General features: G+C 39.6%; 1 protein-coding gene across 1 annotated transcript in view; it reads left to right on the plus strand.

Annotated features, from left to right (window-relative positions):
• The window catches only part of LOC122662600 (guanine nucleotide-binding protein subunit beta), a 24,270-nt gene extending 9,207 nt beyond the window's left edge, over positions 1-15,063 (plus strand). Inside the window, exons 4-6 of the mRNA XM_043858278.1 lie at positions 8,363-8,720; positions 13,759-13,872; positions 14,600-15,063. Of these exons, the coding sequence (XP_043714213.1) occupies positions 8,363-8,720; positions 13,759-13,872; positions 14,600-14,635 (508 nt within the window). The 3' untranslated portion in view covers positions 14,636-15,063. The remainder of the gene's footprint in view (positions 1-8,362; positions 8,721-13,758; positions 13,873-14,599) is intronic.
• Positions 15,064-15,396: the final 333 nt, after the last annotated feature.

Genomic DNA, 15,396 nt, shown 5'->3' on the forward strand with positions numbered 1-15,396 from the left:
AAGGAGGAATGGCCCAATAAAATATCAAAGGGAGTACGGAACCAAGAACCCGAGAAGGTAACCTATTGATAAGATAGTAAGAGTGAGGACTCGCATCCCCCAATATTGAGAGGGAACAGTCCTCGCAAACATCAAAGCCCTGGCCATTTCCAGGAGGTGACGATTTTTTCTTTCTGCCACGCCATTCTGGGCAGGGGTATCAACACAGCTAGTCTGGTGAATAATGCCATGGTCAGCCAAATACTTTTGAAATTGGGACTCAGTATACTCAGTTCCATTATCACTTCTCAATATTTGGAGAGTAGCCTGGAACTGAGTTTGTATCATTTTATGAAAATGTTGAAAACAGGAGAAAACCTGATTTTTAGTGTGCAAAAGATAAACCCAAGTGTTCCTAGAATGGCAATCAATGAAAGACACAAACCAACGATGACCAGAAATAGATGGTTTACGACTAGGGCCCCAAACATCAGAGTGTACCAAATTAAAACAAGTAGAACTTCTTTTATTTGAAATAGGATAATTGGAACGTGTCTGTTTGGCCAGAACACAGGCCTCACAAAAAAAGTCATCCTTAGTACGTAGGGTGACCAAACTAGGAAATAAATGAGCTAAAATGCCTAATGGGGGGTGACCTAACCGAGAGTGCCACTGGTAGAGTTCAGAAGAGACCAAGGAGTTCGATGCGGCGGAGATGGTAGTGGTGATGGAGAGAAGCGACCGTCATCAAGCGTCTGAGCCACCATGCACTTTACCCAATCCAATCGTCTTCCCGAGTCCGGATCCGAAATACACAATGAGAAGGAAAAAAGTGACTTTTGATTAAGATCACGAGTAATACTACTAATGGAAAGGAGGTTAGTAGTAAAATTAGGTATGTGCAAAACAGAAGTCAAGGGAAGAGAAGAAGTGCATTGTATGATTCCTGTTCCAGATATGGAGGAAAGGGAACCATCAGCCACTTTGACCTTATCTTTCCCAGAAGTGGGAGAATATCTGTTAAACAGACTAGAGGAACCAGTCATATGATCTGTGGCTCCAGAATCTATGATCCAAGGATGGGAAGCCACAGAAGCACAATGACCTCCAAAAGGAATACCTGACCGGGCAAAGTGTGAACCTGAAGGGGCCGAAGAATTGGCAGTCGCTGATGTAGTAGAGGCAGGGGCAGCAGAAGACCTGAGCATACGTAGGAGTGCCTGTATATCATCCTGGGATAGACCAGTTTCAGTAGCAGGGGCTGCAGTAACAGTCGCAGTCTGATGTGCCTTGGGCTTTGTCTTTATCTTTGTCTTGGCAGCCTGCTTAGCTTCAAAATCTGCCGGTTTCCCATGAAGTTTCCAGCACCTCTCTTTGGTGTGATAGGGTTTGTGACAATGCTCACAAACAACATTCCCTGTAGTAGAATCACCAAGAGAAGCAGTGCCACTAGGTGCATAAGAGGCTGGGGCAGTAGCCCTGAGAGCGGATCTATCTGTAGTAGGAGGGTGCAACATGGCAGCCCTACGGTTTTCCTCAGAGGACACCAGGGCATAAGATTGTTCAAGTGTGGGAAAAGGTTTATGGCCCAACACTTGAACACGAATCTGATCATATTCCACATTTAAGCCAGCCAAGAAGTCATAGACCCTAATCTTGTCCACATGCTTTTTATAGGAAGCAATGTCATCAATTGTAGTAGGGTGAAAATCAGAGAAGTGGTCCAACTGTTGCCATAGGCTGCGGAGAGTAGCATAGTATTTCGAAACAGAAAGGTCTCCCTGAGTAGTGTGAAGTACCTTTTGTCGAAGTTCATAAACTTGGGCATCATTACCAAGTTGCCCGTAGGTTTCCTTGCAAGCAGCCCAAATCTGGTTGGCAGTATTCAAAAGAAGAAAATTATGCTGTAGTTCTGAAGTCATAGAGCCTATGAGGTATGACATGAGAACACCATTATTGGCAAGCCACTTAGTCTGAGCAGGGCCTTTATCACTGGGCTTCACACTAGTGCCATCAATATGGTCTGTGAGACCACGGCCAGCAATGGCAAAGGAGGCTGATCTGGACCATAGAAGGTAATTAGAGCCATCCAGTTTGATAGGGTTAGGTGAAAAACTGTGATAATCTGTCTTGTGGTTGCTATCATGATCCGAGGTAGCTGTAGAGTTGGTAGAGTCACCCATACCGGCAGCAGAGAATGCCAAAAAATATCTTCAAGTGATATCCCAAATATGAGAACCAGCAGCCAATAAGAACCCTATATCGATATGGTCAGGGTTTTGAAAAAACCCTGAATTTGATGAAATCGATGAAGGATCCAAGGGGCTGAAAAAAACCTGCAGTGAATGGATTTGAACTGAGGATAAGGAGCCCTTGAGAATGGGAGAAAAATCTTCCTGAAATCAGATTCCAAAAACTGCAGTAGCTCTAAATCCGATAGAGGTAGGGTGTTAAAAAAACCCTAATTTTGCTAATATCGATCTCAAGGAGGTCCTCTTCAATAAAACTGAACTGTGGGAGCCCAAATTGCTGTCGAGTGGGTCCAAATAGGTGGAGAAGAAGCCTTCAAAAAATCAGATACAGTAGTGAGCTCAAACTCCTAGATCGACAATTGTCAGGGTTTGGAAAAAAACCCTGATTTGGTAAATATCAATCTCAAGGAGGTCTTGAAACTATGATCAGATCTGAGATAGGAACATGAAGCAATAATAAGATATTCCTGCTGCAGTTTCTGGTCTTCAAAAAAAGAAGATGATGCCTTGTATTAGAAGTAGAAGCAATCCTCAAAGAACTGAAGCTCCAATTTGCGCAAGCTGGAAGTGCTGGTTCCTATCGAGCAGAATTATGTAGTAGCATCCATGAGGTAATGGGGTGATGCAGAAGCCGAAACCATGATTAATTTGGCTGTTCGTTGATTTTTCGTTGGAGCCTTTTTATTTGTTTGTTCTTTTTAGCCTAGGGTTAAAACAGTCTTTTTCATGGTTTATCTTCTTAGTTCCCCTCCAGGATTTTAGAGGGATTAGTATTTTATTTGATTTGTTTTAGTTGTTTACACTTATACTCCTATTTAGAGTATAAGTCTATTCTATGTTTTATAATTAGGATTCAGATTAGGAATCCCAACTCCTAATCTGATTAGGATTGCTTTAGATTGATTATTTGTAAGGCCTTTAGGCCCCCCTTTATTATTATAAATAGTAGAATCGTGGGAGGCTCCCCCACCTATTATGTTTGAAATTTTGTTTCTTCTTGCTGCTGCCGCCATGACTGCTGCTGCTTGTCTGTCTTGTGTGTCATATCAAGACCCCTTGTGAGTAATATCAAGGGCTAGGGCTGGAGTAATCCGGCGACTCCTTGCATCTTGCAGATCGGGAGGTTCGTCTTCTTCTTCCTTCAAGTTCTTCAAGGTTGCTGCTGCTGAAATTCTGCAATTCCAGTAAGAGTTACAATTTCCTGCAACTTTATCATCTCTTCTTCTTATTTCCATCTAACCTAATCGACTTCCCCAAACCCTAGCTTCATCTACATTCATCACAGCCCTATTCCCTCATCAGATTACACTCAAAACCTAACCACAGGTCCATCACAGTAACCCTCCCACTCGATCTCAGTTGCAGCCTCACCTATCCACTACAAACCCTAAATCCCTCCCTCAACATAAAAACCCAGAAACCCTAAGATCTGCCTAGACCTAACCAGCCATCAAAACCCCACCAAAGTCCAGCCGAACCACCCCCTCCCTGCTAGGAAAACTCGACCTAAAGCCCAGCCCCTAAATCTGCTCCTAAACCCTAGTTTCAGCTTAGATCCTAAATCTGAAAACCCAAAACCCTAACCCTAATATTTCTGAATTTCTATTTCTTATTCAAACCTCATTAAAACCTATTCTAATAGACTCCTAAAATTCTGCAGACCATTACCCAATAAAACCCTAACTCAATCTCCCATTCCTAACCCTAATTTTGCCCTAGTTACCCTAAACTGCCCATTCGGCCAACCCTAAAACAGAACCTGGTCCTAAGTGAGATTTATTTCACCTAGGCTACATCATGGGGGCAGCAACTGGATCGAAAGATCACCTCATCAGTGCTGCCCTATGTGACAATAGAGAACAAGGGAGAAGAGAAAGGAGAGACCGAGAGACAAAGAGAGAAAAAAAAAGAAAAAAAACTGAAATATCGTGGGAGATGGTCCCTAATTCGAGATTAGCTCTGATACCATGTTGAGATAATTGAATTAGGGTAAGACTCTGTAGATCCTTAGATCACACAGGCCTTGTATTTATATTAAGTAGAATGATAAGGATCCAAGTACAAATAGGAATCAACCTCAGTCCTAATCATATTAGGGATTCCTAGTACAACTAGGAATACCAAACTAGGATTCGGTTGAGGGAGATAAACAATAAAAAAGGAGAAAAATAAAAGAGAAAAATAAAAGGGAATAATAAGGAAACATCCTAATCTAACTAGGGGTACTTCCCCAATCGGTTAGGAAGCAGTCCTAATAGAATTAGGACTGCTTACCCCAATCGGATAGGGGATAAGTAACCTATTTCAACAGTTTCCCTTTGTAATCTCTTTCATTATTATTATAAATAGAGAGCTTGACTCATCTCATTGATCATTCAAGCCATTCAGTCCAATTGTGTTTTGTTAACATGGTATCAGAGCAGGCAGGGATCACGGTATCGAGTCCCCCTGGGAGCGGGCAGGTGTTGAATTATTTATCCACCCATGTCCCCCTTTGGATAGTCCGTCGTGTTAGAGCTCCTGTATAATATACATATTGATTCCTCCCTTTCCTACAAGGTCAGTCTTTTAGAGGAAGCGGTTCCAACATTCAGTCCAATTGTGTTTTGTTAACACTCTATTTGCTGCCAATGATAAGAGGACCCTTATAGAATTATGCTTAGCCACAGGAGTAAATGTCTCTTGATAGGAGGTTAGTGTTAAACTGAGGAACATGAAGAACATAATCAAGGGAGATAGAAGAAGTGACAGATACTATCCTTACCAAAACTAGAAGAAAGGGAACCATCAACAATCCTAACCTTTCCCATACCAGAACACATAGAGTAGGAGTCATAACATTGAGATATGCCGGTCATATGGTCAGTGGCTCCAGAGTCAATGACCCACGTAGAGGTAGTGGAAATAGCAGATGTAGAGCCCTGTAAAGTGGAAGCTGAAGAATCTGGCATTGCAGGTGTAGAAATGGAGCTATTCAAATATGACAAAACCCTACGAAATGCTACAATATCATCCTGAGTGAGAGATCTGGTGTTTGTCTGTAGTCCATATGGAGATCCCATAGGTGCAACCTTAGTCATCAAGGTGCGTGCTTTGGCTCCCCCTCTCATGCTGCCTTGCATACTAGGGGAACAACCATAAAGTGTCCAACATCTCTCTCTAGTGTGTCCAGATTTCCCACAGTGATCACAACTGAATCTATCCCTGTCATTTCCTTGGGGTGGAACCTGGCCTCTTCCTCCAATAGCTGACATAATGTAGGAATACACAAAAAAGTGGGGATGATATCCAAATCCAATGGGGAGTACACACTCTACCCAAACAGAGATAGTTCTTCTCAGGTAAGACTTCTCCAAACAACCTCTGTCGATGCACTGATCTAGACAGGCTGAAGAAACACACTTACAAGATGGGGGTAATACCCAAAGACAAATGGGGAGTATTCTCAACCCAAAAAAGGTTTTCAAACACTGGTGAACATAGTCTAGCAACCAAACAAGGCAAACATCATGATATTCTTGAAAGTATAGCTTCATCACACACCACTAGAAGCTCAAATAACATTCCTCACTAACCCCAAGCAGTCCCACTTCGAAAAAACAATATCCAAATCAAATGGGGAGATCATACTCAACCCAAATACACAATCTATCTTCGAAAATGAAAAATTCCAGCAAGAAAAAAAAAAAGCTCCAAATGTGAAGAACTTCACTCAAACAAACCCTCCGAAGGGTTACACCATCTCATAACAACTCAAACAACTATATGAGGCATTCCACAACCATTTCATAGCTGAGAGGCACCATACATTGCATTCCATATGCAAACAAAGAGAAAAAATTGAAACTGGCTGTATCTGGCAGTCAACACGAAGAAGAGTTGTGAACTAACAGCTCCTTCTTTCAACCAAGGAGACCATATGGGAAATGAAGAGGATCCCTGGACGATTCTAATGAGCCATACCACAACACAAACACTTGCCGAGAGAGAGAGAGAGAAGCACTGCAACCAGAAGCTGGTGGTAACTCTAGGGGCTTAAAAACTTCATGTAGACTTCAAAAAAACTCAGAAGAGAACTTTAAATCTTCATGTAGGCTTTATAGAAGGCCTATCTCATATTACTTCAATCGATTCACATAGAAACCTTCCCCTTGGAATCCTTTGTGCCCTAGGATTCCAAGGGGAGGAAAGACAAGAAAAGAAAAACGACTCTCAAACTGTAGAGCTCTGATACCAAGTTGGAATTTAGGTAATGGATGTAAGGAAGAAGAAAGAAGATGAGAGAAGAAGAAGACAAGGAAATGGAGAGGAAGAGAATTCGGTGGAAAGTTGTATGTTGGAGAGTTACTCCTTCACACCTAAATTAGTTCATTAATAATATGAAAGAAATTACATACACCTCCCTAGGGAGGTAAAAGATTAAAAAAAAGGGCAATTACAATATAAGGCAACTAGTTAACAAAGATGTCAAGCATGATTGAATCTTCAGAAGGCAGATCGGAGGTGGACAACGATCAGATTAAAGTGAATTGTCCAATCAAGGTTGTAGTTGAAGAATTGATTGATGGTCCAATTTCAGTTGTGAAATCCCACAATCAGATTCCCATCGAAGAGATGTTGTTTATTAACGAACATCAGAAGATCTTGACGGTGGATCATGAGATCGCTGGATCATCGTCCCATCAAAACTGATGTTTGTGGATGCTGATCGAGTGGTGCTGATTCTCTCATTTTACAAAACTTGAGGTCCAGTTTTTCTCAACACCGGGGGAATTGATGCAGGTGCACTACCTTGGACCGATCCTAACCCATTTGGGTATCCAAATGAAGATGAACTGGATCCAATCTGGGTCTTTGGCTAGTAGGATAGGATTTTTATTTACTTCTATTTTGGGATTAACATGCATATTTTATTTTGATAGCTTATGTAGGAGATAGCTACTAGGATTTATTTTCCTAATTAATTTGAGTTTCCAAATTAGAGTAGGTTTCCTTTTCACGTTGGGTTTCTTTTTTATTTAAGTACATGTAACCGTGCAATTACAACTCAGATTTGAGAACGAATTGAAAGTTGAGTTTGAAGTGCCTGTGTGGCTGTGGCTTGTGCGATATCCTTCTCCCTCCACCCCTTTTTCTTCTTATGTGATTTCCCCTCTCCCCTGCACCTCTGAAATTCCCTTCTTCCCTACTGGTCCCCCACCAAGAACACAAGTATAAATATTCAGAACTAAGATCAGATGGATCCACGGAAACACTTAGTAAATAGTACACAAGAATAAATACTGTTGAGCGTGAGAACCTGTGTCAATTTGTACAGTGATGAACAAAACATGGATCCCAAATATTAGCAGTGGTGGTTCGTTGACAGCAAGGGCAGCAAGAAAGATATCAATATGCTCCAAGTAAATGCATAAATGCATGATCTTTGCCTTCCAATACCAAACTTGTTATTCTATTTAAATTCAGCACACTGAACTCTTTTTCTGTTTCCAGCTCTAAAACACTGTACGATAAGAACCGACAGTTGAGGAAGTAAACACAATCAACCCAATATTTGAAGATTTAAAGACAATTAATATTTGATATTTTAGATTTGTGTGCTTACCATGACTTTACCATTGTAACGGGCTTTGAGCTCTCTTTTTTAGGTGGTTGGGTGGAGTATTCTCTTTGTATCATCTCTTTGCTCTGTAGTTACTTATTTGCAATCAATAAAATGTTTATTTCAATAAAATATTGAAGTACGAGTTCTTAATTTTTAAAACTTATCAAATAAACTTCTAGATTTTGATATCCATCACATCTGACAATTGGTACTACACTAGTTCCCAACCTTGAAACCTGAACCTCTGCAACATGGTTGCATTGTGATATTTGGGTTTTTGTTGTAACTTTTGTGAAGGTATGTAGCACAACCATTTCTTTGAATGAGTGTCAATGGAGCCTATGACAGGCTAAAACTTTGGTTTTTGCAGAAGATATTGTATCATAAAATATGCTAAGTGGTTAATGACAGTTCTAGATGCTTGAATAGAATTATGGGGTTTTATCTATATTCTGTTTGCATGTCAGGCATGTACTTTATAAATTGATAATTATTGGCATGTTACTTATGCCTTGTTCTCTTGCAGTGTATCAATAAACGGAACAAACTCAAAGATGTTTGTCTCTGGTTCATGTGATGCAACAGCGCGGTTATGGGATACCCGCATTGCAAGTCGAGCAGTCCGGACATATCATGGCCATGCAGGAGATGTTAACACAGTTAAATTTTTCCCAGACGGCAACAGATTTGGGACGGGCTCTGATGATGGAACTTGCAGGTTATTTGACATGAGGACTGGCCATGAGCTTCAAGTCTATCAACAGCAGCATGGTGGCAATGATATTCCTCTGGTGACCTCAATTGCCTTCTCAATATCAGGGAGGCTTCTATTTGCTGGATACTCTAATGGTGACTGCTATGTATGGGATACTCTGGTGGCAAAGGTGTGTAGATTATAAATTTCAAGTCCGCTGTCTTACTCTGTTTCATATGGACAATACATATCCTCTTATAAATAATTGCAAATGATTTGACATTCACATTAGCTTCTTCATTCATCTGGCGTTGTGATGCGCAGTTACAATTCGATATTAATCCCGTATGGATGCCTATGTGTGAGTTTAGAAGGCCCCAAGGAGCAGTTGGCAGTACAATGGGTTGAAATGAAGCTTTATAGGTTGGGCCTTTTAATTTCTTGGATTTCATTGAAACAGACCTAATTTATAAGCCATAAAGTGGGGGTAAAGTTAGTACATGGGATTAGTAATTAAGTAATTGGGTTGGATCAGGATACTTGATAGCTTTTAACTGTTTAAGTCTATTTACTTCGTCAGTATAAGTGATTGACCGGGTCCTTTTATGAGTCAATTTGGGAATTTTAGGAGGTCTTTATTATGTAATACACCTCCATCAATTGGAGGTGATTTGAGTAAAGAATATGAGTATTTTTTAATTGGCAGTTGGCATACAGGATTGGTATCTTAGACCTGATTTCTTCTCTTCTCTTCTTTGCTTCTTCTCCATGGATTACAAGGTTAGTTTCTGCAATTCTCTTCCTCTTCATATCAATATCTAGTCCTGATTCTGTTTTTTAGTATAAAAATCCAATTTCCCCCCTAATTGCTTGAATTCCTACTCCAACTAGGAATTTTCTGAAACTTCAAATCTAAGCATTGGATTCAATTCTGCTTCCATACTTAGCAATTGTTTTCTGTTTTGAACCTTACGGTATCGAATTCGAATATGAAACTGATTTCCTGTTTTCCTACTATAAATCTGATTTCGGTTTAATACAACAACAAACAACAACAACAACACAGCCTTATCCCAAGTTCCCAACTGAATGGGGTCCGCTACATGGATCCTTACCAAGACATAAAACCCTTAAGCATACTAGTAAAAAGAAAAGAGCACAACAATATAAAAAAAACTTAGGAATATCTCACCTAAATGTGTCGGCTACATGGATCAGCTCTATTCAAGGCCGTACTTGAGACAAGCCCCAATCAGATTTCAGTTTAATCAATTTTCAAATTCTGTTTTCTCTGATCTCAGATTTCTGAACTGATCATTAGGTTTGTTATTCAATACTGAAATCAAACCCTTGATTTTTTGTTATTAATTTTTTTTGGAAATCTCATTTTGTCCTTACATGTGATCCCATCGCAAGCTTATCTGCTCACTGGTTCGAGATTAGTTTTGCACTGTATTAGTCAGTTAGCATATCATTCACTGTTTGACAAGGACACCATAGTTGTCAAGGTGTTGCCTAGGTGTTCAGTCACCTTCTTTGGTCCTAGGCAACTGCACACCTTACTTGGTGCAAGAAAGGCACCGTTTTGGATGCCTTGGCCTGTTCTAGGTGACCGCCTTGGATGCCTTGGCCTAGGCATCGTGATGCAGGTGCACATCCATGGTTGGATCATCTTGACTCGGTCTGGAAACCTGGTGCAAGACGGGTCAGGTCCAAACCTTGTTTTGTGGTTTGGTATGGCTATCTGGGATATTTTTCTATTAAATGGGATATTTGTAATTTAAAGTTAATTGAATTATTTGTTATTGGTGTTAGCTACGTAGGGTTGAGAGTCCAAATTAGCTTGGAACTCTATCTTTTAGTCTTAGAATTTAATTCTATCATAGGATTAGAGTGTAGGTAGGAATCTTGAATTATTTTCTTTAAATACCAGATTGTAATCAAACGATACTCAGATTGAATGAATGAAAGTTTTGAGTTGTTTTGTTACCAGATTGGTACAAAGCAAGGTCATGTGAGCTCTTCTCTCCTCTCCTGATTTTCTCTTCTCTCTCTTCTTCTATTCTGAACCTTTCTTCTCCTTTGAGTTCTTCCTCTTGGAAGTCCTCTTTGCTGGGTGGTACTACCAGATTCAGGAGAAGCTTCGCTGCATCATTAACCCGTAATCGATTGGCCTGAGGCACTGAGTCTTGGGATGTGAATCTCTCCACTCTAGGTGACCTGCACTCCAAAACCCCTCCTCCTACAAGCAACCTTGTTGGGAGAGACTCACCTGAAACAGATCTGACCTGCAACTATCGCCTGGATCAACTACTGAGATCGGAAGGCTTCTTCCCTTTTTGTTTTAACTGTTGAGGGTGTGTAATCGATAGAGCTACTCTATTCAGGCATTTTCCCTGCAATTCCTGGCCTTTAGGAGCCTTCCCGAGAGAGTCCTACTGCCATAAGTCTCCCTTTTGTCGCTGGTTTGTGCGATGGCTAGAGGTTGAAGAAGACTCCCACGATTTGTTGGGTTTTAACCTTTTTTTTCTTCTTTATTTTCCATTTTGCCCCTCTACTTCAATTATTCCCCCATATCCTTATTTGTTTTTTCTTCCAATTCTGTCCCCATACAAAAACTATATAAGGCCTTTGTATTCTAATCCACATCCACCGTCCTATCCTAAGTAATCCTTGAAATTCTGGTTTATTACAAATTTGCCACTCCTTCCTTGCAACTTGGTATTTGATATTTGGGTGGGCCCATAAACGATCCGATTCGGGCTTTCGGAACTCTGGATCCTCATCATGTAGCCTTGTCAATTTTGACACTTAACAAGTTTACTTCAATTTATATTTATTGCTTTGTTTTTTGATGAATATGCTTGTATTATATCCTATGGCTTGTTTATTATATGGTGGTTTTATCATATTAGGTCATTAATAGCATAATTATATCATATTGCATTGATATGGTTTCTATGTTGCATATAAGCATAATTATATAAAATTATCATTGCTATATTACATATGGTGCATGCCTAGGGGGCCTGGCTGGTACTCCTCCAACACCTTGGACCTAGTCGCCTTGGCAAATATGAATTACACGTAAATCACACATGTACCTGCCGGGGGGGGGGGGGGTTGAGCATTTTGTGCACTATGTTTTTAGTCTTTGATTTTGATTCACCACAACATAGTGCATTTTGTGCACTATGTTTTGATTCTTTCATTTTGATTTCTGTTTATGGTGTTCTTCTGTATGTCAACATAATTTGTTGTGTCTTTAATATTTTTTTTTTTCTTCTTATTCTGCAAGGCTCTGACCACTGATTTTTATCTTACAATAGTAATACACTAATTCATATCTTCATTTAACTATTATAATATTACTTTTATCAGGGTTTTTAGTTTATCATGTTTGACAACTCATATTAGTGTCTGTTGTTGATAGATGTCCAATTTTTTTAATGTATTTTTTAGGAGAAACCTTTGTCTAACAATGTTTACAACAAAACAACAAACTCAGCCTTATCCCAACTAAATAGGGTTGGCTGCATGTATCCTTGCCCTCCAATCAGCTCTATGCAAAGTCATACTAGATACAATGTCTAAGCTATGCATGTTTCCAGGTATGCATCATGCACAATTGTCTAACAATGTTTATATAATTCAAATACAAATAAAAATGACATATGTCCGCAATTTTCTTCAAAAAGTGTTGTGTTGGCATGTTTTCTGGATGCATCATGCACAATTTGTGTGGCATGGCCCTATGTTCGAGAAAGGGTTAGAGTTTTATTTGTGTGAAGGTGTGGCATTCATTCATATCTGGTGTGTCAGTTAGAATAATGACTATCTGAACCTGGCACATTTAAGGTACTTCTATAGTGTTTTCAGCCCATTAGAGTTCATAGCTGCATGGTGTTGATGTGTGTGTGTGTGTGGGGGGGGGGGGGGGAGAGGGAGGTAGCCAGAAATTTTACTGATTTATAGAGCCAGAAATTTTACTGATTTATAGAGAAGAGTGCAACTGTATCCACTAAATACCAGAGCTATACAGCCCCTAATTTACATAAAGAGTGGCATTCTCTCAGAGTCCTTGCTGTACTGATTCCTTTGAATTACTTTAGGGTGTGTCTGGATTCTGGATTTTGATTTGGTTACAATTCTTAAAATGCTGAATTAAAATTCGGGATTTTGAAAATTGTGTTACATTAATATTTTTTTTTTATATCCAGATTTAGAAGTTTACTGTTTTGACTTAATTAAGAATTGTGGGTTAGAGAAGACAATTAGTACGGATTGGATCTTTAGACTGGATTTGATTTATCATTTGGATGAGATTTGGTTTGTTAGTTTGGATCTTTATTGGATCGAGGCCCGATTGAGATCCTATATCCATGAGGGATCCCCCTCTCTCTCATGACCCAACTTGTATTTGGATCCATTCTACATAGATCAGCTCTGACAGAAGCTTTTTTACACCCTGCATAGTGGAATAGAGTTAGACTCTGGGAAAATTTGTCAAGTTTCTGTTGAATCCCTAATTCCTGAGGGAATAGATCTGGAAGAAACATCCCCATTATTTGAATAACATATTTCATGGGATTTGAAATTCTATGCAATTCCATAATCCAAACACACCCTAGAGTTGGAGGCCCAAGGATAAATCTTGTATAAACTCTAAAGCCTCCAAGAAATTTTAATTTGTTGATTCTGTGGGGCCTTTTAAGAGCTTGTTTCTTTTTTCTTTATGAATACATCAATTAACTGCCCTGGAGTTAAGTTTCCTGTCTTTTGAATAAAAGTTTTGATTATCCCACTTTTCTGTCGTTTTTTTTCCCCAAAAAATTATCCCAATCCTCCTGTAGGAAGGTTAAATTGTTTTGCCTTGTATGTTCTAAATTGAATTCCCTTAAAATATCTATCAAGACTTCAACTGTGAAAAGCCTCAAAGGTGGGTATATGAGATTATAGATTCAGCATGACTGCATAAACAAGAGACCTAAAATATATATTTTTTAAAATAAATAAATTAAAAAAAAACCCAAGGTGGAAAACAAAAGCTGTTAAAATTTCACCAGTGTTGCTGTCTATAAGAAAATTTGATATTTGGATGCAGGACCCTCCACCCAGGCAGAAACCTGTGGGGAAAATATGTAGAATTTCCTAGTTTGTCAGAATAGATCTTCATTTGGTTGTGTGCTAGATTCTGGTCGTAACCTTAACTCTTTTCTTCACCGCAGGTAGTTCTGAACCTGGGGTCTCTGCAGAACTCTCATGAGGGCCGGATCACATGTTTAGGTTTGTCAGCTGATGGGAGTGCCTTATGTACAGGAAGTTGGGATAGAAACCTGAAGGTTTGGTTTTCCACAACCCTGCTGAGATATCTTATATAATGTTTTATAAACTAAACCATTTTTTCAGAGTAAATGACCCAATTTTCATCCTGTTGGACCTTTCTCTTTTTGTGTGTGTGTGTTGGGGGGGGGGGGGGTTAGGCATCCTGTTAGACTTGCTTGATGTTGTATCCATTCTGGATGAAGAAATCAGTGTCACCCTGAGAATCTTTTAGTACCCATGCCAGGCTTGATGGATTCCTTGCCTAGCACTTGCACAACAAGTGATATGATATCCATACATCTTGGCGATATCCATACATCTTGACGTGTAAGGTCAATCTTTTGAACCTGGGTGCCGGTAGATGTGACAGTCAGCATTTGACCCATCTTGAGTTTTTTTTGCTGAATGAAGTGCATCATTTACTGTAGCCTCACTTATTGCACATCTTTTTGCATATTTGTAGATTCATGTATAATTACTTGTGCATGCATATTTATTCATCCAGACTGATGATGTTAGCATTTGGTACGCATGGTCTCACTTTTTTTTTGAATCATTTCTTAGTTTTCTTTCTGAAGTATAATTTGTAAGTGTTGAAAGTTTCTCTCAAAATCTAGGATTCCTATTCTCTGTGTGCATTTACATGTGCCTTTTAGTTGGAAAGAACAATCAATCTGTGGCTAAGGTATTTTTAAGTTCTTTAACAGACAGAGAAAAAAATATGAATTTGTTTTTTGTTGGCAGATATGGGCTTTTGGAGGGCATAGGAGAGTGGTCTGAATTTTCCTGCCGCAAGCAGGTTACAAGAGTCTGGATTTTGTAGAAGACATGCTTTTCTGCCAATCTCCCAGTCATTATTTTCATTCTTCCAATGCCTTGCTTGATTGGAACCTTCTACTGTCCAGTAAGGTGTGTTCCGCTAATCTTTGAAAAACCATGCCCATGACACTTTCTTCTGTAATGCCTTGAACGATAGCATGAGATAAGAGAAGTTGGAGAAGGAGAAATATCTTTAACGGGGAAAGAAAAAGAAAAAAGGATCCTTCAAGAGTTTCAACTGTTGGGGCCATCTTTTTTCTGTTGTACCAGTGTAATGTAAATCAATGTGCTTTAATCTCTATTTTTTTTATCCTTTTTGGCTTTAATTTGCCTCTATGTGGAGCTGAAAATGACCTTGTTTTGAATCATTTTCCATGGGACAGTTTTTGTGGGGAGGGGGTTGCAGAATTGGGTGGGCAGTGAATTAATTGTGTCGTGTTGGAATGGCCGAGGGAAAGATGGGGGGAGGGGTAGACTGCTTTGCGAGCCCATTAGTGGAGTGGCCAAAAAGGACTGGTGACGACAAAATTTAGCTAAGCTGCATTTTTCCCCCCAATGAATACTGATTAAGCTTAATTACATCAGCGACTAGCTCTAGTCTAATGACATCTATCCTTTTTTTTAGATCTCAGAGTGGGGCTGGATTGGTGTTGTGTGCATCTCAGTTCTCTGAAAAAACTGGGGCCTGTGTCAATCTCTTCGATGCCAAAGAATAGTGTCCT

Source organism: Telopea speciosissima, chromosome 5, assembly GCF_018873765.1.
Source record: "Telopea speciosissima isolate NSW1024214 ecotype Mountain lineage chromosome 5, Tspe_v1, whole genome shotgun sequence".
Classification (NCBI taxonomy): domain Eukaryota; kingdom Viridiplantae; phylum Streptophyta; class Magnoliopsida; order Proteales; family Proteaceae; genus Telopea; species Telopea speciosissima.